General features: G+C 42.3%; 1 protein-coding gene across 1 annotated transcript in view; it reads left to right on the top strand.

Annotated features, from left to right (window-relative positions):
* AOAH (acyloxyacyl hydrolase) overlaps nt 1-26,594 on the top strand; it is a 170,805-nt gene that overhangs the window by 27,805 nt on the left and 116,406 nt on the right. Inside the window, exons 4-5 of the mRNA XM_082662092.1 lie at nt 784-883; nt 22,820-22,879. Of these exons, the coding sequence (XP_082518218.1) occupies nt 784-883; nt 22,820-22,879 (160 nt within the window). The remainder of the gene's footprint in view (nt 1-783; nt 884-22,819; nt 22,880-26,594) is intronic.

Consider the following 26,594-nt stretch of genomic DNA (forward strand, 5'->3'; position numbering starts at 1 on the left):
AAAGGAAAAGAGGTGATTTGGATTACATCTAAGAAGATAATTTTAGGTGTTTAAGGCTATATCAAAGATTTTTTGCTATAAGGCTCAGTAAACATTAAAATGTTGTTCTGGGATTTCCCTGGTGGTGCAGTGGTTGAGAGTCTGCCTGCCAATGCGGGGGACACGGTTCGAGCCCTGGTCTGGGAGGGTCCCACGTGCCTCTGGGCAACTGAGCCCGTGTGCCACAACTACTGAGCCTGAGCTCTAGAGCCCATGAGCCACAACTGCTGAGCCCACGTGCCACAACTACTGAAGCCCATGCACCTAGAGCTCGTGCTCCGCAACAAGAGAAGCCACAGCAATGAGAAGCCCACGCACCACAGCGAAGAGTAGCCCCCAATCGTCTCAACTAGGGAAAGCCCGCGCGCAGCAACAAAGAGCCAACACAGCCAAAAATAAATTAATTAAATAAATAAATTAAAAAAAAATAATGTTGTTCCCATGAAATTACACCTCTGTCCATTTTTCCTTTCTCAATTTTATTTGCGGCTTCTCCGGAAAAGCGTCACAGTGCCCGTGTGAGAGGCCGGCTCACAGCTCAGTGCTGTGAGTCCCCAGGACCTTATTCTAAAAGTAGGAGAAAGCAAGTGGCAGGAAATCGTTATGATCCAGCAGCTGCATGGAACTGGACTCAAAGGCCATACTAGAATTCATTCTGGGAGTTGACCTTCTTTTGAAATAGCTTTTGTTTCCTAATGCCTGAGAGCTTTTAAATATCCTTTGTTTTGCCCTATTTCCCTCCAGGCTCAGAGCGGATGTAAATGCTGATGTGGTGTGTCACACCCTGGAGTTTTGTAAACAGGACCCTGGCCAACCCTTGTGTCACCTCTATCCCCTTCCCAAGGTGAGTGCTTTTTCATTCTGAATGCCAGATTATGGTGATATGCAAGCCCTTTGGAAATCTGGTAAAGGGAGGTTCAGCTTCACTGGCTCAGTGGTCTGGGGACAGGGACTGGAAAAATGACATTTTCCATTACATCGCCTGGAATAATATTCCCAGACTTCAACTTAGATCCCTCCCCCATGCCATCAAAGAACGTCTTTGCTGTTTATTTTAGACTGTAATCTAGAGCTGGGCCGGCAGTACACAGGAAATCTGACCAGCCAAGGTGAGAAGAGGTTAAATCCCTCTCTACCCTTTAAAAATCAAGCAAGTTACTTTTATAGAGTGACCAACTCATGCAGTTTGCCCAGGACTTTCCTGGTATAAGCAGTTGGAAGTCCCACATCCTGGGAAAACTTGGGCAGTTGTTCCCCCTACTCTAAGCTTTATTGTTCTCACCCATAAAATTGGTCTAACAAAATACCTAAAAAACCTCCCTCATAGATTTGTTGGGGGAAGTAGGTGAACTAATATATATAAAATGCTTAGCACAATACCTGCTGCATAAATAAATATTAATAAAAATGGTAGCTAATATAATTATTACCAATATCATTATTATTCAGAGGTAGCTTTTCAGAATACCGTGTGTGCATTATATCATGTTGGACAATTTTTAATTTTTATTTATTTATTTTTTTAAATATTTATTTATGTATTTATTTGTTGGCTGCATCGGGTCGTAGTTGCGGCACATGGGATCTTTCACTGCAGCGTGTGGGCTCTTCATTGCAGTGCATGGACTTCTCTCTAGTTGTGGCACACAGGCTCATTAGTTGCAGTGCGAGGGCTCTCTAGTTGTGGCATGTGGGCTCCATAGTTGCGGTGTGTGGGCTTAGTTGCCCTGCGGCTTGTGGGACCTTAGTTCCCTGACCAGGGATTGAACCGGCATCCCCTGCATTACAAGACAGATTCTTAACCACTGGACCACCAGGGAAGTCCTGACAATTCTGAATTGGAATGCAGATGGAAACAGACAAATGTGGACACAATTTCCTGCTCATGCTATGAATGAGAGTATGATATTAGATCTGGTTAGGCCTCAAAATAATGATTTTCAGAAACTTCCTATAAAATAAAATAAAACAAAATAAGTAAAATAAAAAAATAAAATTCTATGCCCCCTTTCCCAGAATTATAGTCTTTCTATATATAACACAACAGGCTTCTGTTTTATTTGTAATTTCCTTTTTATTCTTATTGAAATAAAGTCATTTTAACACTTTTTGGCCTAACCAATGAACACGATTTGGGTTACTGGTAATAGTAAATATCATAAGGCTGTCTCCTTGAGCAGGAAGAAAGAGATGCAAATACCTGGGGTACATGTGCATCTCATGCTACCTCGATTATTGACTAAGTGCCAGTTAAATTTCCCTTAATTCTACCTGAGAAGATGTGGTCTCCACTGATTTCTAGAAGAGTTAATTTTAATTAAAGTATTTTTTCCACGTATTCAAATAGCATGCAAATATAATAATATTCACTGTTTGATAATGTACAGAAGTAACGTGTCTCTATGTACAAAGGCAAGTGATATGGGTTTTTGTGATTTCCTTAAATAGCATCATTTTATATATTTTCACACTCACAGCTATACATAGTCACAAAATGTTCAACTTTAAACTATCCCATTTAAAATGACATTCTTTATTTTTATACTCTGTAGAATTTATACTCGAAATAGCATTTCCTTGTCCTCCCATCACCACCCCCTTTTCAATTCCCAACTTGGGAACATTTCGACCATCATTTCTGGCTGGGAGGAAGTCGGAGGATTTCATCTCAGAAATGTTCAGCTTCCACCCCAGCTGGGCGTGCTCCCTGGTCCCTCCACCCTCCTCCTCAAATCCCATCGCCAGCCTCCATCTCTACGGAGGACACAGAAAAGAGGGGCAGTTGGTGAAAATGTGGAGAGCTTCATCCTCTTCTGCCTCCACAATTTCCTTTAATAGCAATAACTGATATTTACTGAGCATTCACTGTACTTACGCTTCATCCTGTCTAGTCCCCCAAATAGCCCCAGCGTGGAAGCACCATTATGACCCCTTTTCTAAGACTGAGGAAACTGAGGGTTAAAAAGGTTACAGAACTTGCTGAAAGTCACTCCCCTGAGAAAGACCAGAAATGGGATTCACATCCCTGTCCTTTGCTCAGAGAGGTTGGTTGGTCTCTCAACCTTTGTGTCAGTGTTTCTTGAAAATACCCTCGGGATATCTCTTCACAGTAGTCAACTGAAATCCCACCACCAGAAATAACCGATATTAAAATATTGGAGGGCTTCCCTGGTGGCGCAGTGGTTGAGAGTCCGCCTGCCGATGCAGGGGACACGAGTTCGTGCCCCGGTCCGGGAAGATCCCACAGGCCGCGCAGCAGCTGGGCCCGTGAGCCATGGCCGCTGAGCCTGCGCGTCCAGAGCCTGTGCTCCGCAACGGGAGAGGCCACAGCAGTGAGAGACCCGCGTACCGCAAAAAAAAAAAAAAATATATATATATATAGGATATTTTCCTTTTAATTTTTAAATAAATTATATTAATTTCTTTGAGAGTTATGATAATGTTATATGTACAAATTTTTATCCTACTCTTCCCCCTTAACATTACATTTTGAGTATGCATTTTTTTAAATGGTACATATCAGACCTACTTTTCATTCCCATGGCACACAAATTACACCTACAAAGCAGGTGTGAATTAGAAGTAAAGATACAGATATAATTTCCAGCCTGCCAGAGCCTTCCTCATGACCCTTCCAGTCAATAACCCCCCCCGCCAATACAGCCACTATTCTGAAATCTACCACCACAGATTACTTCATTTATATAAAGTTTTACTCTTGAATTTCATGTAAATGGAAGAATACAGTATATTCTTCTTTGTGTCTGGTTTCTTTTGTCTGTGAGAGTCATCTGTGTTATTACAAGTAACAGTATCATTGCATGAAGTTTTCACACAATCATCTTTTGATGTTACTCCTGCTATAGCTTCCCAACTAATTCAACCAAATCTGCTCTTGACCTCTTTCTATTTCTTTCTTTCTTTTTTTTTTTTTGCGGTACGCAGCCCTCTCACTGTTGTGGCCTCTCCCATTGCGGAGCACAGGCTCCGGACGCGCAGGCTCAGCGGCCATGGCTCACGGGCTCAGCCGCTCCGCGGCATGTGGGATCTTCCCGGACCGGGGCACGAACCTGTGTCCCCTGCATCGGCAGGCGGACTCTCAACCACTGCGCCACCAGGGATGCCCTCCTGACCTCTTTCCAATAAATTTTCCATACGGATGCCAGAAATGTCTTTCTATAAAATAGATATGATCTTGTCCACCCCAAAATCTTTGCCTCAAGGATGAGGAAGCCATCCCTGACTCCTTTTACACACTCTTCTTGTCAAAGCTCCTGTAGCTTCTTTCTTTGAACTTGCCTTGTCTTGAATGATATACCTGCATGATCATCTGTGAGTCTCTCCCACTAGGCTATAACCTCCAGGAGGTCAGATTCTATCTTGTTCATCTATGTATACTCAATGTCTAGGATGGTGCCTTATACATAACAAAGAAATATTTGTCGAATGAATAAACGACGTGCCACTAGTTTCTCATTTGCATTGCTGATGGAAATTCTAATTGTCCTTACTTCATGGCCACACTAATTTTCCTGTTGCATACCTCTAATCATATTATTTCCCCCAGCCTATGACCTCCACATTGCCTGCACAATTAAGTACACATTTTCACTTAGCATTTTAGGATTCTCAAAAAGCCTTCCTGGACCTCTACTATTATCCTTGTGTAGCTCATGCTGTAGACCAAAAGGAGTGATTGGCTCCCCCTTGAACCCATCTCAACCTTCCCAACCCTGCACCTTTGCACCTCTTAATCATTCCTTCTACCCAGAATGCCCCGTCAACACCAAGCGATCCTTCTAGCTCATCTCATTGTCACCTTCTCTGTAAAATAACTCTTAATCCTCTCCACAAAATGTTAACTCTCCTCTCAACCAACAGCATGAAATACCTTTTCGAGTACTACAATGTGCCAGTACTTTTCTAAATGTTTCATGTATATTAATCATTCAGTCTTATGAAATAAGCATTGTCGTCACCCACACGTTATAGATGAGGAAAGGGAGTCACAGAGATATTAAGTTTACATAGATTTCCTTATTAGAATGTAAATATATCAGGCAGCAGCTCTGCATCTTGCCCATCTCTGTCGCCTCCATCTTGCCGGGCACATATGTGGTATGTGAGTAAGGTACCAGGCACTGCAATTTACATACGTGATCTCATTTAGCCGTGCTCCTGGGGGTGTATTTATTTTGCAGATGAGGAAACTGAGACTAAAAGATAAGGAGTTTGCCTAGGTGACACAGCTAGTAAGGGGCAAGGAGAGGATTCAGCCCTGGGTCTGTTTGTCCTTAAAGCCAAGTTCTTACCACTGTGCTCTGTGCCTCACTGATACCCCTGGGGTATTGTTATTCTGAGTCAAACCACTGCTCCTGGGCCAGCTAGTTCCTCACAAGCAGGACTCTGCACCCTCAATGTCCTGCTTTTCATGTGTTTCAGATTCCAGTAAAATGCAGTATGATGCAAGCCATCGTCCCTGCGAAATGCATGCTATGGAGTAGAGGGACAAAGGGGTCTCTCTGCTCCAGGGGCCTGCAGGGGCGAAGCCCCGCAGTGCAGAGCAACAGGTGCCTGACTTTAGTGGGGCCAAAAGCAAAAGGTGGGACAGCATGTAGGGACTGCAACGAACCCGTGTTCATTATCTACAGCAAAGCTGAAATTCCAGCCCGCTTCTCACCAGTCCTTTAGTCACATCTCCATATCCTTCTCTACCGTGCGTTCAAAAATGACAAACTCCTTCCATCATTAATTGAAGCAAGAAACAGTCTACAGTGTTCAGTGGGCACGAGGAGGATGGAGTGGGAATAGGCGGCGTGGAGGGAAGAAGAGGACAAGACAGGGAGAAAAGAGAGAGGAGGGGAGGAGAGAGAAGAGGAGAGGAAAAGGAAAAGTGCAGACTGTGTTGTAAAGACCACCCAGATGGTTTTGTGCTACTTTGGGGGGATTATTTATAGCATTCCTCCTCTCATTTGCACACAAAGCAAGGCCCTGCCTGCTGCCAGTGTGCATGTGCATGAGCACGATCCCGACACCACAGCTCTCCAGCTGAAAACTGTATGTGGTTTCTTCAAGTGTGCCCTGTTGCTTTAAACCTCTCATTTTTAGATCAGAGGGTTACCATGTACGAGCCCTGATTGGGCCTAGTGCAGCCTGGAGCCTCCGCAGTTTTATGCTGCTCCCTCCTGGGTCCCTTGACTCTGAGATCCCCAAGCAGACTCTGTGGCTTTGAACCGACCTCCTTCCTCACCAACCCTGAGCTGGAGGGACGGGCCGTATTTAGCAACATCTCTAAGGCATAGTCAAGACTTACTTCACACCACTTTGATCTACATTACAAGAGAATTATGTTCAGAATGTGTGCGCTAGTGGAGATAGATTCTTCTGTTTCCCTGGGGCCTCCAACCCATTTAAACGACTGCAAAAGAGACCTGCTGCCTTAGGAAAGCAATCCAGACTTTGCGACAGCTTTTCCCACAGTAAATCCGATTTCTGCAGGAACCAGAAGCTCTCCAGTGCTGAGTGTGTGGGCGTGTGTGCATGTACACGGAATTCGTGTTTCCCTGGAATCAAACTACCAGGAAGCCGACATAAGGAGAAAGTTAGCACTTTTTATGAGAAAGTGACACAGGACAAATTCTCGTTCAACTGAGGAATAAACAATCTGACCTCAGGAATTTATATTTTTTAAACATTAAGTGTCAGATAAAATATCTGGTGTCTCTTTTAATGGGAGGTAATAGGGTTTAGGAAAAAATTATAGAGGGATAGGAAATTTAACATTTTCTAAGATTTACTAATCATTGAATTTCCTTCTGTACAATGGACAGTGCCTTTCCGTTCATAATGACGTGCTGCGCTCTGTGAGCCTGCAATGTGCTTTACCGTTTAATCGCCCCCAAACTCCGTTTTTTTTTTTTAATAAGATTTTTATTTTGGAATAATTTCAGGTTTACAAAAAAGTTGTGAAGATTCCATAGAGAGCACACCCTCACCCAAGTTTCCCCTAATGTTAACATTTTAACATTACTTGGTCAAAACTAAAGAAGCCGACATTACCCTTGTACGTGACTAGTAACCAAACTTCAAAGTTGATTTGGAGTTCACCAGTTTTTCCTCTAACGTCCTTCCTCTGTTCCAGGATCTAATCCAGGACACACATTGCATTTAGGGTCTCCCTAGTCTCCTCTAGTCTATGATGGGTTTTCATTCTTTCCTTGCTTTTCATGACCTTGACAGTTTTCAGGAGTACTGGTTAAGTATGTTCATTAAATGTCCCTCAAATTGGGATTTGTTTGATGTTTTTATATTGATTAGACAGAGTCTTTTTTTTTTTTTTTGGAAGGAACACCACAGAGGTTAAGTGCCCTTCTCATCACATTTTATCAGGGGTACCTGATACCCACATGACATCCAGGGGGACGTTAACCTTGATCACTTTGTTAAGGTGGTGTTTGCCAGGCTTCCTCATGGGAAAGTCACTATTTTTCCCTTTTCCTTTTCTCTGTTCTTTAGAACTGGGTCACTAAGTCCAAACCACACTCAGTAGGATGGGGGCTCTAAGCCCACCTCCTGGAGAAGGGAGTATATTATTTGGAATTCTTCTGCAAAGATATATCTCCCCTTCCCTATTTATGTATCCAGTTATTCATTTATGTCAATATAGACTTGTGTATATGTATTTCATACTTTGAGTTATAATTCAGTACTACATTACTTATTTTCTTGCTCAGATTTTTTCAGCTTTGGCCACTGGGAGCTCTTTCGGGTTGCCCTGGGTCCTTTTGACACAGCTCCATTCCATTCCTTTTTTTTTTCTTTGCTTGTTGTCTTTCTTTCTTTCTTCCTTTCTTCATTCCTTCTTTTTTTCCTTTCTTTCTTTAGAATTTCCTTACTTTCTGGTAATGCCAGATGATCCAGGGTCATCTTGTATTTTTCCTGCCCCAACCCTACAATCCACCACTTTTGAAGGTGACCTGGTTCCTTTTATTGGAGAATGGTGTTTAGAAACTGAGATCTGGTTGCTGGGTGTGCCTGTTGTTACTAGGATGGCATTGCTTCTAGATCCTCCTAGAGGAGAGTTTAGTAAAGTATATTTGTATGTAAGCCGTGAATCTACCCATCTGTGTGTGTGTGTGTGTGTGTGGACATGAGTTCATACTGATGTCTCCAACTTTAGTATAGTATCACAGGGCCAAACTCTATTTTATAGGTATAGTTATCAAACATATTTTACATCTGAGGCTTAAGGTCTTGACCCAGGTCTCATACCTAGTGAGTAGAACCTGAACTCAACCTGCAGCTCTTCACATCAGCACACCTGTGTTTGGCATAAATTATGAAGCACATTCAGAGTAGCCAGTCCTCAGTGTCAGAAAGTAAACACGGCTCTGGTTTTAGCTTTAATGAAATATTATGAAGAGCTTAATTTCCAAGAACCTTGCACAAGTATCCCAACTTTCTCATTACCAGTTAAATCATATAGTCAGTCACTCACATAGTCAGTCACGCCTCAACAAACATTTCTCCAGCACTTACTGTGTGCCCGCCCTGCTGCGAGGCACCCTGAGTAAGCTATCTCTTTTAACCATCACATATCTGCAGGACAGATATGATTCCCCCATTTTATTTATAAATAAGTCTACTGAGACCTAGAGGATTAAAAGACTTGCCTAAAGTCCTGTAGCTTCTACAGAATGATTCTGTTTTCTTTTTTCCGGCAGCAAATATTTATAGAGAATGAATTATGTAGGACAGTATTCCAGCAAATGAGGTGGGCAATCACGATGCAAAGAGTGATTCTAGACAGGGAGACCAACTTGTAAACAAACTATGATGAAGAGACAAGTGTCCCAACGGTAGGTGCAAAGAGGAACAGAAAGCTCAGCAGAGAAGGGCTGGGCCCTCCCTGGGAAGGAGTGGAGGTGACTGCCTTCAAGGTGGAGTAAGTGTTGACGCGGCACTACAGGCCTCGCCTGTCTCAGCACCTTGTTCTTGGGCCCTTTGCCCAGAACACTTCCAGTTCTCTGCACGGTCAGCACCTTCTCCTCCTTCAGCTTTCTGTTGAAATGTCCCCTCCTCACAGGTGCCTTCCCCAAACCGCCCATCTGAAGAAGGTCTCCTTTGCTCTCACATAACACCGTTTCTTTCATAGCACTTGAGGGCAGGGACCATGTCTTTCTTGCTCACCATCATGTTTCCAGGACTGTGCAATGCCTGGAGCAGTGTAGGTGCTTCATAAGATTTGTTAAATGAAAGCTAAGACGGGAAGGGCAGTTCTGAACATGTATGTGCTTTACTTCCTCTCTTGTGAGGATTTATCTGGTCTCAATGGAATATACCAGAGTGTAAAATGTTTAGCTTATTTTAGAATGTGAAGCAGTTTTCAGAAATATGTGTGGAGTCCCACCTCAGTGCATCTGGTTCAGTATTTCTGGGGTGAGCCTATGCACTTCTACAAAGCTTCTGATGAGCATTAAAGGGTGAGAAGTGTTGGCTCAAGCCTGAAAGCTGCCATCAACAAGCCTGAAAGTATTGTCTCTCCTCCTGCTACTGGCCTTTTCTTGGTCATCTGGTAGCTTCCACGTGTCTCCACTTATCCCCTAGCATTATCCTTGGTTCCTTGATTTCTGCCCCTTTTCTCATGGATTCATTAACAAACTCTGTTTGTGGGTTTCTAGTCTCCAGTCCCCTGGGAATAAGGCCTCATAGAAGGGCTGAGGGAACTGGAGGTTTTAGAAATAATCTATTTAGAGTTCACTCCTTTTTTATGGATTTTCTCATAACAGTATGCTAATTGGGCAAGGTTGCACTGAAATTATCTACACCCAAGGAAGAAAATGAGGATACCTATTAACCTGCTCAGGTCTCTCCCATTCCAAAAATTAAATTAAAAAATAAACCTCCCAGAACCCCCATTCTTCTCCAGCTACAATCACATTTCTCTGCTGCCTCTAATTGAGGGGCAGTTCAACAGGGTGGTTATGAGCACAGGTCTTAGAGCCAGACCACCTGGGCTCAAAGCCTGACTGCATTTCTTACTCTGTCTCTCCTGAAGCAAGTTGCTCCATCACTCTGGGCCTCAGTTTCTTCATCTATAAAATGGTGATAATACTCAGACTTCATACGGTTGTTATGAATATTTAACAATTTAATATATATCTCTATGTGTATTTATACGCATACGTACATATAAGTGTGTATGTGTATTGTCTGAGGGGGGAGGGGATTGAGTTTTAGGACAGTGCTTTGCTTATAATAAGTACTAATAAGTGTTAGCCGCAGCAGCAGCAAAATCCAGCAACTTTTTAAAAGAGGAGAGCTTTTCTTCACCTCCCATTTGCTTCTCAAGCTACTGCAGGCTGGCCTCTAGCTCCATCACTCTAATGAAACACCTCTCCTTAAGGCCACCAATGACCTCCTAAACATCAAATCCAAAAACCTTCTTACCCATCATCTGCTGCATTTGACACTGCTTGCCACTCCCTTCCCGAGAAACTCCTCTGCCCTTTCCTGGTTCTCTTTGCACTACTCTGTCCCTTTGAGGGTTACCCTTCCCTTCCTAAGCACCAGAACCCACCCAGCCAAGACTCTGCTCACTCTGGGCTTTCTCCCTGAGTGATTAGAGGCAGGACAGCCTGGTGGCTAAGCACAGAGATTCAGATGCCAGCCTGAGGGCGTCAGTGACCCTGGCTCCACCGTGTACTTGCTGAGTGATTTGAGATACATCACCTAACTTCCTTGTGTTTCTTCATATGTTAAATGGGGAACATAGTAGAGCCTACCTCCAAGGGCTAGTGTGAGGATTACATAAATTAATATGTGTGGAAATTCTTAGAATAGTGACTCATCATTATAAACATACAGAATGTTTGCTCTTGTAAGCCTCACAAATGAAGCCCAAGACTTTCCTCAGAGCTTCTGCCAGTGCACACAGCTTCCAGATAAATATCCTCATTTGTAGGTCCCAAAGATGCCTTGAACATAACATGTCAGAAACCGGACTATCGTCTTTTCCACACATCAGCTATCCCTCCCATATTCCATATCTCAGTTTTGAAACCACCTTTCACCCACCTAAATGGTTCTTTCTCATCTATTCCCCTTCTCCATCCTCAATTCCACCCGCCTAATTCAGGGGCTTCTCATTTCTAGGATGGAGTACTGCGACAACGTTGTAACTGATATCTCTACCTCCAGCCTTGGAATCCTCAAATCCAGGCACCAAAGTGATGTTTCCAAACGCAAATCAGACCATGTTCCCTTTCCTGCTTAAATCCCTCAGAGCCATCCATCAAGGTCAGGACGAAGTCTGAGTTCCATTAGTTAGCCTGTCCCTACCTACCCAGCCTTGTTCTTGGAGAAACTGACTTATCTACTTCTCTCCAGCAGCTCAACACTTCTTATCAATTCCATCACATCCTGCTGGGTCTCACCTCCCAGCCTTGCTCTATTTCCCCCCGTACTTATAATATACCCTTTCCCTGAGTCATCCTTTAAGACCCAGATCAGTTGTCACCTTCTGCTAGAAACCATCTGACACTTATGCTCCCACTCCAGTGAGGATTAGACTCCCTTCCTCATTGTCCCCAAGATACCGTGTCCTAACAGCTATCATTGCACTTTCGGTGTTGCATTTTAGTCATTAGTTTAAGTGTCTGGCTCTATGAGACTGACTGCTGGACTACGAGTGTAAAGCTGGGACTATACCTGAGCCCGGTCTCTCTCGCCACTGCCTGGTATGCATATAGGAGGCTGGCACACTACCTGTGCACAATAAATGTGTATTGAATGAATGGGCTTACATTTGAACCCAGTTCTTTCTATAAAATAGGACAGTAATGCCTTCGTAGTACCTCTTCTCTCTACATTCCTTCCCATCACTCGCTGGAGTCTGTACTCCCAGAGCATCTTCTTCTTTATCTTTTTTACAGACCCAACCTAAGCCTTAAGATGTCTTGATCTCATTTTTTTTAACAATAAAGTATTTTTTAATTTAAAAAAAAAGATGTCTTGATCCATCTATCTAGACTTGGGCCTTTCCTGCCACTAATCTTCCAGATGACTCATCATGGACATCCACTCTGTCCTTTCCAGTTCTCCACTCTGACCAAGGCCATAGTTATCTCCCAGAAATGCATCTCTGCATTATTCCCCTATTGAGACAGCCTAGAGTTCATTATAATAGGAGCCTCAAACTTGAATAGTTTGGGAGGCATATTCTCAGAGGCTACCACAGTTCTTGGAATCAAGTATATGTTCAATAAATGGTGATTTTTTTTTAATAAAATGAATTAATGAATGAGCAGTGAGGTCGAATTGGCAAGAGGATTGGAGTTTAGCATCTCCTCTGTTTAAAACCAAACTGTTCTCTAGTAACCATCAATTATTCCTTTGTTCTTGTTCAAGAAAAGTAATCTCTGACCCCGAGCTCCATTTTGTTTAACAGTGTGTGTGTGTGTGTGTGTGTGTGTGTGTGTGTTTGGGTAAATTTCTTTAACCTATCTGTGTTATGACTTGGCTTTTTTTGTGGCAGGTACATAGAAAATAAAAATGGTTAAGTGTTCTCAGTTTAACAGAATCTCTGTGACAAACAAGGAAAGGAAATTTCTTCCTCTGTCATCATGGTTACATTGGAGCCTCCAAGGTTACTACCATGGACAACTCTAGCAAAATAGTAGCTCAAAACCTGAACTAAATAGAAAAAATTAAGCTTCTCTTCTCCTTCAGTTGTCTGGTCAACCTACCCAGCTTGTATTTGCTCTTCTCCTGTTCTCCATCCTAACTCTGTATAGTACGTGAGTGTTTTCTCACAAATCCAGGTCTACGAGAAAACAAATTATTAAATAAGAAAGAAGGCATTTGTGTGATCGTCAGAGTTTTAGGTTAAGGAAATTTCCTTCTTGAGTGATAGCTATTCTTCAACTGTGACTTGGCAAATCATTAGAAAATCAAATGTTATTTTTGAAGGGAACAAACATCCGAGAAAGAATAACCTACAGGGCCTCCCTGGTGGCGCAGTGGTTGAGAGTCCGCCTGCCGATGCAGGGGACACGGGTTCGTGCCCCGGTCCGGGAAGATCCCACATGCTGCATAGCGGCTGGGCCCGTGAGCCACGGCTGCTGAGCCTGCGCGTCCGGAGCCTGTGCTCCGCAACCGGAGAGGCCACAGCAGTGAGAGGCCCGCGTACGGCAAAAAAAAAAAAAAAAAAAAAAAAAAAGAGGTTTGATGTTCAATTTACAAAACTGAATAAATTTTTATCATTTTATTCACGTTTGGAGAAGTGGTATTGCCCTGGGATAAAAACTCTCAGCCTATGTCTGATGCAGTGAACAAAGTACTAGATTAAAAAGTCATGGTCATCGGGCTTCCCTGGTGGCGCAGTGGTTGAGAGTCCGCCTGCCGATGCAGGGTACACGGGTTCGTACCCCGGTCTGGGAAGATCCCACATGCCGCGGAGCGGCTAGGCCCGTGAGCCATGGCCGCTGAGCCTGCGCGTCCAGAGCCTGTGCTCCGCAACGGGAGAGGCCACAACAGTGAGAGGCCCGCGTACCGCAAAAAAAAAAAAAAAAAGAAGAAGAACCTACAGCTTTGGAACATTTTTTGTGTACCTTGATATTCTGGAAGACTTAATAAAGTTTTCCAAATTACCTCACTTAATAAACTCATAGCTGTGTCTGGAAGACAACCATCTCTCTGATAACTGAGGCCAGAAATGGTACTAAGGTGAGAAGAGCCTTGGCTAAACCTGATAGGCTTTCAAGGCACAGACAGTCATTCTCTTAGTCTCATAATATGCATTTACTAAGCCCCTGTTGTATGATAGGTACACATTAGGGGCTGAAAAACAAAAGGCAATTGACAACCACAATCTGAGTGGCTATAACATACCCGAAGCTGGACTGAGTACTTATCATACATCATCTAAAATCCTCCCACACAATTGCAAAGTTATTCCATTATCCCAATTTTATACATGAGAAATCAAAATTCAAGTAAATTGTTGGTTGTGGAGTTGTTTACTTGACAATATTTCTAAGGTTCCTCTTTAAGCAGCTCAGGAAATTATGAGCAGTGAGATAAATTACAGGGGAATATAGCCATCTAGATGCGAAAAAGTCAGCTTAAAAGCTTAAACTGGAACAGAATATAGTATCTAAAAATAAACCCTAATGCAGTTGAGATTCTTGTTTTTGATTAAAAAAGATAGCCTTTCAGATCAGTGGCAAAATACTGGTTTATTCAGTAAATGGGTGGGATTAAAGACTAGCCATCTGGGGAATAAAATTTAAGCTAGGTGTTTATCTATTCCTTATGGCAAAACACATCCCAAATAAATTAAAGGTTGAATCATAAAGAATGGAACCATAAAACAAGAAAAACCTGAGCAATTTTATTCATAATTTGCCCAAAGTCACAAAGGGAAATATGAAAACATCTAACTTATAAAAGTCTGGCATACACAAAGTCAAAAGACAAATGGCAAACTGGGAAATGTTTTTGTAATATGCCATACTACAAATTATTTTCTCCATGATTCAAAGAGCTCTTACAAAATCAAAAAGAAAAACCAGAGCAAAGGCTGCAAAAAAAATTGGTCTATAGAAGAAGAAGATCAAGGGGCCAAAAATGACGGGGGGATATGATGATCCTTTTCTCATAATTAAAAAAGTGAAAACTAAATGAGATTCCATCTACCTCTTATGTATTCTGCAAAACTCTCTGAAGTTCATTAGACAAGAAATTATCACAGAAGGAGAAAGGCTGTAAGTATCAAAGACCACTAAATTAAATTGCTCTCTGAAGACTTGAAGGTTTAAAACTCTAACAGAACTTAGAACAACATTTAACGCCATACTTGGATGTATAGTCTGCTATTCAATAATTTCCCCCAGCATTTCAAAGGATTTGACAAACATTCCAAGCCGTATATTGGTTTAAGTCTATATTTGGAATCTTGGAGAATGTATCTACTCAGACTTATTTAAAGTCTTATTTGGGGGTCATTAAGCTCTTAGCAATCCCAAGAATCTTCAGTGGATAGTACTAACAATGCAAATGTTAAGTTATCCTTGACTTCTGATAAGTAGAAGAAATCAGATAACTCCAAGGAAGGTACCTACTTAGATGGTATTCAAATTTGGAAATGTTTCTTGCCTTCTTTTGAGAAGTTAAAAAATAATGACAACTATATATCTCTTGAGAATATGCTATCTTCCCTTAGCTCAAGAAAAGCTAATGACCCTATTGAATTTGAAAAGTTCTAAAAGATACTTACCTAAGGTATCTAAAAGATATCTTACCTAATTAATCACCCACATCTGAGCTCAGATCAGAAGTCATTTCTTCTAAGAAGTTTTCCTTGATGCCCCAAGTTAAGTTAGGTCCTCTAGGATTCCTCTTCTTTCATGGCATTCCATGCTTCCAGAACTTATCCCAGTTGTAATTAAACGGTTGTACAATAAGATAAATAACTGTAACATTATTATTTAATGTCTGCCCCGTCTGTTAACATGTAAGTTCCATGAAAGCAGATAATCTGGCTGATTTATTTCTCAAGTTCCCTGTGACTTCCCCAGAGCCCAGCACATTTCACTGCATATATTAATTGCTCAATAAATATTTGTTCAGTGAGCAGTATTGTATACAGAATAATGGCCTCCCCAAAGAGGTCCACATTCTAGTCCTCAGAATCTGTGAATGTTGCCTTACATGGCAAAAAAGACTTTGCAAGCATGATTAAGTTAAGGTTCTATAGATGGAGAGATTATCCTGAATCATCTGGACGAGCCCAGTGTAATCACAAGGGTCCTTATAAGAGAAAGGCAGGAGGTTCAGCATGGGAGAAGAAAATGTGACAACAGACGTATTGGTCAGAGTGATGAGGCCATCAGCCAAGGAATGGGTGCAGCTGCTAGAAACCGAAGCGGCAAGAAACAGATTCTCCCCCTGGAAAGTACAGAAGGAACCAGCCCTGCTGACACATGATTTTAGCCTCCTAAGACTCATTTAGGATTTCTGGCCTCCAGAGCTATAAAAGAATAAATTTGTGGGGACTTCCCGGGTGGTCCAGTGGTTAAGACTCCGTGCTTCCACTGCAGAGGGCACGGGTTCGATCTCTGCTCAGGGAACTAAAGATCCCACAGGCTGAGTGACATGGCCAAAAAAAAAAAAGAATAAATTTGTGTTGTTTTTAAGCTACCAAATTTGTGGTAATTTGTTATGGCAAAAGTAGGAAACTAAGATGAAGAAATGGATTAATTGTGTAACATAAGGCAAGACTGATCTAGGAACCTGAACACAAATAGAATAACAGTAAAAAATTAGAATAGCGTGTTACAAAGTACTTGACCCAAGACAACCCAATGACTGAACCACACCCACTATCTGACGAACTCAGTTATTTGCCAGAAATCATGTGTTTAAAGAGTAGGACAATATCAAATAATAAGAAAAACCCATGGAGTCCAGCCATGGAGAACTTGGGCACATGCCCAGGTACTAGGGAAGAAACTGTCAAAATGAAACAAAATTCATCGTGAGGCCTTGGACAATTCACTTAAATAGTACTGGGTTGTGGACTGCTCAACTATAAAGTAAGGTTAAGAACTGTTCATTCCTACCTTGCTGAGTAGGTGTATGGTATATACAGTGCCTGATAGAGAACTTGATACATAGAAGAACCTCTGTAAGTATGTAGTGATGATGGCAGTGGCGGTGGTTAGAGTAAAATCAGTGAATTATATCAGGAAAAGTTGTGGGGTGGGAATAGTGTTATTTAAAATAAGACTTTTTTTTTAATAGGTGTTTCCTATAGAAAAGGATAAAAAGCATGTATCATGTATCATGTACTCATGATACTAATAGCTCCACAGTGTAGAATTGGTCCAGGAGAAGAAAAGGAGGAAATTTAGCTAACGGTAAAATATGTATGAAGAAGAGACATTTAGTGATATAAGGGAATGCATTCAAAAGTGGTGGTGTTTTCTGTTACTTTTACAGTTCTTTCTTTTTCTCTCTCCTTTTTTGGTCTCTGGAAGAAGAAAATGACATGAACAGATTTCATTTTTTTCCACGTATCTTAAAGTCATAAAGCTGGGAAATGTGGGAACATGAAAATCAAATTGGACTTTGGTAGAGCTAAATCCTATGCATTGGAAAATAGCCACTGTAGGTTATGGTGGAATGCAGATAAAATAATAAACCAGCAAATTCCAGCCAGACATGCCACTATTTGATAAAAACTTATATGAGCAAAACCATCATGGGTATATGCTGCTGTGTGCTCTGATGATCACGCAAAGTGTCGACCTCTCCCCTTTTGTAGACTGCTAGGGAGCCATGCCATGTTGTGCTTGGAATTTTCCAAGTCCTTGAATAAAGAAGTGCAATATACATATCCATGTTCTTTGGGCTGTAAGACCCTAGGCTGAGGGCTTACATCTCTGTAAGCCTGTGTGATGGCTTCCTCTGCAATTCACTCATGAGAGTGTTGAATAGACTCTGAAGGGGATTTGAAACTGGAATAAGGAAACATTACAATCAAAGGGAGAAAGTAATGAGAAGCTGGAAAGATTTGACCATAACAGATTGCAGGATCAAATGAGTACTTCCAGAACCAAGCCCCTCATTGTTGATGGTGAATCTGCTTATGCCTCAGATGATTGCTCTCAGTGAGTCAGAAACATCATTACAGATTCGAACTAGGAGAGTTTTCTATCCAGCTCACAATCTATTCCCCAACTTTCTCTCCAACTACTGATTACAGTTGCACCCTCCATTCTGAAGTTGTAATTTTCAGAAGATGGAAGCGTGGTCTTCATACTTTAGAAACAATGGCTTAAACGCTAGATTGTGGACAGTGAAAAGTTACCAAAGAGAGAGAGCGATTATCTTCATTTTCACATTGCTTACAATTTGCCCCCTTTGCCTGTCATTGAGACAAGCAAACAAAATTAGCTTTAACAAATGTCTTTGAGTCCTTCCATCCAATTTTACAGATAGAAAGCAGAGGCTCAGAGGTTACGTAATTTAACCGTGGCCATCTGCAAGCAGAGCTGGTGGTTCAGGTCTCTGGACTCCAGCACCTTTCCCACCATTGCCACACTATTTTCCAAGAAGGAAGTATGCCTGAAATTTTAATACAAGCCAGATAATATGACTCATGAGGTCATTTAGGCTCAGGGGAATGGCAAGTGTAGCTCTTATGGAGTGTGGATGACTTAATGCAGAGAATCACACGGTTGGGGGAGAGCTCTGGCTCTGTACGCCAAGCACCTGTGCAAATGTGTAGAAATTCATGTAACGTAGGGACAAGTGCAGTTGTAAGCATATGATTGATAACGAAAGGAGAAAGAAATACTCATTCAGCCAGTCATTTCTCTGTGTAATCATTCATTCTATTCATTCATTTCACAAGTACTTATTAAGTATCTATGTCATGCCATGAATTATATATTAGGGATGTAATAGTGAATGACACATAATCCTTCTCATCAAGGGTTTTATAACTTGGGAGAGAAGATTGACAGCAAACTGTGATAAGACTACAATGTAGAAAGTGTTAAGTAATAATTACTATTATCCCTATTTTATAGATGAGGTAACTGGGTCTTAGAGTGGATGCATAACTTGCCCAAAGTCACAGAGCCAATAAGTGGCACAGTCCAGATTCAATTCAGACCTGTGTGACACAAAAATCCTTGCTTTTACTCCCACTCTGGGAGATGCTAATAGGTGTGCTAGAGAAGAAAATTGTTGTTGTTTTAAGTTTTAAAAGTTTGGGAAATCTGTAAACTAAATGTCCTGCTGGGAGAGCCACAGCACATATTAGCATATTCAAGGGTTTGAGCCACTTTGTGGTAAGGAATACTATGTAGAAAGGCATTTCCCAAACATTCAAATGTTTCAGCCAAAGCACACTGCACTGTATTGACAACGATGGGAAAACAGGCAGAGAATGTAGTGTGCAGGGGATGCTCCGTTACTCAACACAATGTCCCTCGACTTTTCAGGAGTATTGGTGAATTGGACAGGACACATTCACAAAGTGGGCCTTCTCAGGTTCTGTGATGTTAAAGAATTGAATTCTGGTACGCTCAGGAGTGAAGGAAATAAAGAAAAATCGTATTTTTAGGCATGAGTTTCTACAGGGAATAATTTTTAGTGATGGGGTTATCTGCTATCAATTATAGCAGCAGTAGATTTGAAAATTACAGAAAGTGCCTTTTGTTCACGTGGTACTTTGACAGCAGTGACAGGCTCCACAAAGGAGAAAGCCCCTGGGGCGTGAAATGATTTTAGACGTGAGTTTCTTATTGTCAAAGAGCAGGCATTTATGAGGGGGTTTGAGGGTGGGGAGAAGATCTCTGATCTACTCCAGATCTTTTCTAGAAGTTTATTAGGACAGGCTGTTCCTCTCCCCCAGATTTCATGGCGTAAGTTGATTTACAAATGGAGCACGGTTTGAACGAAACCATCCCCATGGACTTGACTGCCCCCTGAAGGCAGTAAGTACATAAATAACTCCAGCAGAAGGCAGCCCAGAAGAGTTAAGAGAGAAGGACAAAAGCGCTTTGAGGCCATTTCTGTTAGGTACAAAGACAAATGTCGGAAGCTCCGCTGCTTCTAATTTTTTATCAGATGGTGGAGTGTCGGGCCTTTGGCTGGAATTTGCTGGTCTATTATTATATCTGCTTTCCACTGTATCCTACAGTGGCTATTTTTCAATACATAGGATTTAGCTTTACCAAAGCATTTTTTAAAAGCACTTACGATTTTTTTTTTTTTAATGTTGGTATTAGTGCACTTAAGCTGTGGGAGACAGTGGTGCTCTGGTCAAGCCAAGACCAGATAAATCTGCCCTCAGCATTCCAGGGAGGACCCCAAAAGCAGCAACTGTGCCCAGCACTAAAGGGATCAGAAGGCATTTGGTGAAGCCCTTGTCACTTCTTCTTCTTCTTTTTTTTTTGGTTGTCTTTATCCCTCACTAAACATTGATCTCCCCTGAGAACTGAGCTGGATTAAAATCAAATCAGTTATCTCGAGGGGATCCAAGTGGCCTCTCCTAAAAAGACATTGCCAATGCCCTCTCTCTGCTTCATCTCACTTCTATTTACTGTATTTACTGTACTAGTTCCTGGTGTCTCCTTGCCAGCCCAGAAGCTATGGGAGGGCAGGCGTGTCTGTTCACCCCCAGATCTCCAGGGTCCTCACCACATCCCTGTGCTGGGAACAAATCATTTTCTTCTTCAGTAAGAAACAGGGCAACATGTATTGAGTTCTTTTTTTTAAAAAAGCATGTATTGCTGAATGTGTGTTCATTATTGAATATTTAGAAAACACAGAAAAGAACCAAAAGGAAAAGTTATCAACAATAGTTATTATGGCATATTTCTTTGCAGAATTTTTTTTTGTATGTGTAAAATCTGATAGCCTGTTTTTTTCTTGCTTAGCACAATATCATAAATGTTTTCTTTTACTTTTATTTCTGTATGTATTGAGCACCTACTGTGTAGCAGGAACTGTGCTAGGCCCTGTAGATGCTTGAGATGGACCTTAAAATGCAAAGGGGTATTTCCAAAGCAGAGAAGCAGGGGACCCATAATTAAGGCAGAGGGACTCCACCTTCAATATTGTGGACAATGAACTTTAAGCTAACAAGGGCAGCCAAAAAGGACACCATAATAGAAATTTGCAGCTAGATCTAGTGTCTTATAATGACCCTACCAGAAATACTTACTTGATACAATAGGAAATTTTCCAGGATTTATCAAAATCCCAGAAAAGGACAAAATTGCAGTCAGTAAGGTCAGTGTTTGAATGGGGCCATTTCCTAAGCAGTCTTTCTGTTAAAGACATCGATGTCTTAAAAATGAGGATTGTGATGAACTGTCTTGGCCCTGCTGTCAGCCAATCAGAATGGACACTGGGTGCCATGTTGGATCAAGGTCTGAAGATGCCCACCAGACTGTACCGTGACATTGGTCCCTACGTTGACTGATCACAGGGAGGTCTGGGGAGTCCTAAGGAGAGGCTGGATGGCCAAGGCAGTGATGGGGAACACTCAGGGACACAACTGCTCACCAACTGGAACAGTAGTGCTTCAGTGGTTTAAGAAGCATACACTGTACAAGTGCATCCTGGCCACAAGACCTACCTGGAGAGCAACTTCTTTTCTCAAGTTGCTAACGTGCGCTCTTAGCTGTCAGCGGGCCTGCTGCCTGTGACACAAGAGCCGTGGTTTGCCGTCCTTTGAACTTGAGCAGGTGGAATATGATTTGGGGCAGACACTAGGGAGAGGGGTTCAGAGCCAGTCCATGCAGCTGGCTCTGCCCCCCTCCTTCCTAAAGAAGCTCCTGGAAAATTCACTCTAACCCAGGCTCCCACTGAGCAGTCGCACCTCCACTCATGTACACACAACGTGGCTGAGGTCTTCAGAACACACGGGGCTCCATGGTGGAGGAAGGCATCTCCCAGGGTGAAGAACACGCAAAATGGTCATGTAGGGACTCAACTCCTGAAAAAGGCCAGCATCTCCCAAGAGGCCTCTCCTGCTGACCAGCCAGCTCCAAGTCCTATCCCAGTACCTGTATTTTCTGCTTAGGTGAAGGGACAACGTTCCCAGTTACCTGGACTGAGAACTATGGCACTCTCCCTGAACCTCAGCTTCCCTACTGATTTGGGTGAGGGGATAGCTGGGGCTGAAAGACAGTTTTCCAATCAAACTATCAATGACTGAGCAGGGGCTATCAGGGTAGGCCCTGGACTAGAGGCCTGACATGATGTCCTGTAATCCTCACAGCACCCTATGAGGTCAGTAGCTATAATTCCCACATTGCAGATAATGAAAATAGGGCTTTCGTATATGTCAAGGAATTCTGGGGATACTGAGGGGCTCAGAATATAACTTGCTTAAGGATTCACAGCTAGTCAGCAGCAGAGCTGGAGTTTGAACACAGACATGTAAACCATCACCCAAGTTCTATTAGGGCCACACAGGAGACAGCCTGAGGAGGAGTATGGCAGGGTCAGGACATTTGAGGAGGGGGAACCAAAGCTCTGGGAAGCAGTGCTGGAAGCGAATACTTCCCCTCCCCCACCCCCTGCCCCAGGTTACTTTTCTCCCAACCCTCCCCAAAATTCACAGATATGGAGCTCCACAACAAAAGTTATTGGTAATAATTAGCTAACCCTTTATACTTGCAACATAAACTCAGAAGATACCCTTGGATGCTCTAGAAATGGGGATGTCAAAGCAGGAGAAGAAGAGGTGAACAAGAGGTGGAGTCAGCTCGAATGGCAGCTGTCATCCGTGCTTCTGTCCTGCAGCACAAGGCACTCAGATTGTCTGTCGACCGCCTCCTGCCCTGAGGCTTTCAGATCCAAAAGCAAGTTACTGAGTTTAGCATAGCGGGCAGGAAGACGGAGGTTCAGATGGCATCTCTGTCGGACACTGGCTCTGAGATCTTCAGACAGCTTCTTAGCTTTTCTGCATCTTAATTTCCTCATCTGTAAAAAGGTCATATATCTCAGAGTTGCTGTGAAGATTAAATAAGATAATATTTGTGAAGTGCTTAGCGTGGCATCTGGCACAGTGCAAATCCCTTAATAAAGAGAGTTATTAACATGAAATTGCTTTCTTGTGAATTATTTTATCAGAAATTTATGGAATAATTCCTTTATTACTAGGTTACGAACTTAAAAAAACCTAACTTTGGAAAACACGGAGAAAGGAAAGATGAGTCACAAGTTGTAATATTGTCTAACTTAATTTTTATAGGAGACGTGGAAATTGACACTAGAGAAGGCAAGACAGATTGTCAAGAAATCCCCAACTCTGGTAAGCAACCAACGGGGAGAATGCCAGCATTTTCCTTGGCACGTTCACCTCCAAAGACCAGGGGCTACCCCGGACGCAAACCCACAACACAACACGCCACAGATGAATTGGGTTGGAATAGGAATATGAGCCCCTACCTCTTTTTTCTCCTCTCTTCTCTCTAGAGCAGCGTTTCTCAACTCTGGTTGTGGGCACTGTCCTGGGCCTTGTAGAATGTTAGCAGCATCCCTGTCCTCTACCCACTAGGTGCCAGCACCCACCCCCACAATAGTCGTGACAGCCAAAAATGTCTCCTGGCATTGCCAAATATCCTCTGGTACTCACTGTTGAGAACTGCTGCCCTCCGGTAGACCGTATTGGAGGAGGCTGTATGCTCCTGCTTCTCCACTTTCTATATATGTGATCTAGGCTGAGCCTCAGTTTCCCTATCAGTGAGGTAGGGACAATAACAGTGTTCCTTTCTCAAAGCATGGATGTCAGGACTAAGAGAGTTGATGTGTGGGGGGTGTCTGGTATCATGCCTGGGACTTATCAAGCACTCTATATATGCCAGATAAAATCATCACCATTATTATTCTTTTCCTCTAATTTTTCCTCTTTGCAATCATAGTTTTATTCAACAGAATGCCTAGTTCAAATCAGTTATCATTAAGTCAAGTATTTGACTTGGGCCCTGGTGGCCAATCAGCCCCAGTTGAAGAGGAAGCAGAAAGGTAAACCTTTAAAGAACACTGTCTCCCTAATGCTAGCAGTCCTGGCAGGAAGGAAGCATTCATCAGAGATGAGAGGGCATGGCCTTCGTCCTTGGCTTCTCTCTACTAGCCCTGATTCAATACATTCAAAGTAGTATTGATTTGGCAACATGGAAATAAAGGGGAGGAAAATTCCTCATGGCTTGGTTTGTCAGACTTAACAAATAAAAACAGAGGATGCCCAATTAAATTTGAATTTCAAATAAATAATGAATAATTATTTAGTGTAAGTATGTCCAGTACAATATTTTATTTGGCAACCCTACTTGTGGTGGGCACATGGGTTTTGACGTACAAGGCTGATACATGTTGCATGACAGTATGTGGGCATTTCTGCACAATTGATTAATCAATCACACTGCCTGCATCTCCAATTATTATTTAATTCAGTGAGTAATTAAAGGCCAACCATAGCTGGTTCAGCTAATCTTCTTAAGTTATTGAATAAGAAACTGAAACATCACATGAAACCCTTGACCACCACCTTCAGAACTCTAAACAGACTGGAGAATAATACCGTTTCTCTCTTATTCTTCTCAACATGCATCTAAAAACTTATTCTCAGGACATCGTTTACTTCACTAGTACAAACTGCCTTGGCATTAACTCAAAGACTAATTAGGACTTTATAATTTTTCATTTCTGTCACCAGAATTGTGAGCATAATTCATGGGGCAGGATTCCAATCATGACTTGCAAGAAGCCAAAAAAAAAAAAAAAAAATCAACTGAACAATTCACCAATTAAAAAAAAAAAAACTCCTCAAAAACCTCCTCCAACTTATTTACTCTCTAGATTAAAGCTATCAGGGAAAAAATAATCAGGAAATGCAAATAAGCATCTTGAAAAACTGCTCAGAAGATATTGGCTGCAATTAACTCCATTGTGAAGGTTGATGTAACTGCCGACCTAGCCAGAATGTGGAGAGAAACAGAATAGGTTGCGTGTCATTTCAGCACAGCCTGTCAGATGGGGAATCCAGACTGGGGAAGTGTTTAGTGTTACTGAAGGGAATGGAATGTTCCAGAGAAGATCTGCCTCTCAAGGAGGTCCCGAGAGGCTCCTCGGGGGGTCTTCGTGGATTTGGCAGAACACTTAGCATCTGAGGGTTTAGAACACCTGAGTCATGGCATCAATTTATTTAATTATCACAAAAACTCCTACAAAGTAGATAGCATATTTCTGTTATCAACCCTATTTTACAGATGAGAGGACTAAGGGTGAGAGGTTAAGTAATTCCCTCACTCCACATAGCTAATAAGTGAGAAACCCATCATTTACATCCAGATTTAGCTTCTTCCAAGTTTCTACCCCTTCCACTATTCCAATAGCTCTCAACCAGACCTCCTCAGTACTGAATTTCAGGAAGCACCATTCACATCACAGGCTATGTGAATATTAGAATCTTGTAGTGCACAACCTGTACTGCTGTACGTGATGGTCCTGATTTCCAACCTACCTACTCAACAGAACCATCTGGAAAGCCTTTAAAAATTGCTGCTGTTCAAACTTGCCCCAAGTAAAATAATCCAAGTTAAATTCAAGTAAAATAATACACAGCAATGGTTTAAAAGCACTTCATCACACAGAAATTCAATCTTAAGTTGGCTGTGTACAGAAGAGATGTTATGCTCCCGCTTTGACCCTCTATTTACCCCATTCACCTCATTCCATTTATTCAACCCCTGTTTGTTGTTCTGTATTCATTTAACATCCTGGGGTGGGAAAGCTCCAGATGCAAGCAGAAGCTGGTTAAATAGATGGCAAAATAAAGATGCTGCCTGACTCCTGTGCCCTGGGACAGCCCGGATTTGAGACTTTCATTTTTAGATGGGATTACATGCAGTCAGATGTGATGTTTTAAATCCATTGCTGAGTTAATAACAGCCCACATTCTGCCTCTATCTAGTAAGGTTTGAATTGAAAGGAAGGGGCTGTCAAACGTGCAAGTGAGGACCTCTGCGCTGTTGCTCTGTGTCCATCTAAGTTCCCTTTGCAAGTTTATAAGAAGAGGTTAGTCCTTCCCGTACTGTGTGATGAAAAGGCTGCATGATCAAACAGAGGGAATTCTGGGGGTCCCTGGACAAGTTGCATCATCTATTGCCCACATCCTAGATCTAATTTCTGCACAGTGAATGTCAAAGACAGCTGCAGCCTTCAGGCTGAATTTTGACAGTGAACAGCTGTGCAATTATAACATTTTATTCCATTGTATCCCTTGTATAGTAATTATCAGGCTGTTGTATAAATTTTTTAATGTATTGGTTATCATCAGTGTTAAAATCTACATTGCCATTTCGTTCATTAGACCAAGGCCTTCAGACTAAAGTAAATATTAAAAGAAGTAGCTCACACATTCAAATGCAGTCTGACTCTGGGTCTTAGAATGTGTCTCTTTCCAAATTGCCACCGATGTTGGGTATAATTGCACGCTGTTGTTTATTTTACAGTGTATCTACACGGCTCATCTCAATCAGTTACCAGGTCTCTAAACACCCCTCCTTTGCACCACCATCCTCCCCCTCCTACCTCACATCTGTGGTTCCCAACCAGGGGCAATGTTGTCCTCCCTCCGCCTCTCCTGGAAACGTTGGCAACATCTGGAGACATTTGGGGGCTTCTGGCATATAGTGGCTAGATGCCAGATATTCTGCTAAACATCCTACAATGCACAGGACAGCCCACAACAAAGAATTATTCAGGACCCAATGGCAGTAGTGCTGAGGTTAGAAACCCCGGGATCACGTCTCGGATCCTTATCTGCCAACAGGTCTCTCTGTCCCATATTGCTTCCTCGAGGTCTTCATGTCACCTGCAGAGATACCTTTCCAAAATACAAATGTGATCCCTCTGCTTAAGACCTTCCAGGATTCCCCACTGTCCTCAAGATAGCACGTAGTGCAGTGTCCCAGGCTTGTCCTAATGTCTCCTTCCTTCCATGGTTCACCATGTTCTCCCAGTTC

The sequence above is a fragment of the Grampus griseus genome, assembly GCF_964374135.1.
Source record: "Grampus griseus genome assembly, chromosome: 9".
Taxonomy (NCBI): Eukaryota; Metazoa; Chordata; class Mammalia; order Artiodactyla; family Delphinidae; genus Grampus; species Grampus griseus.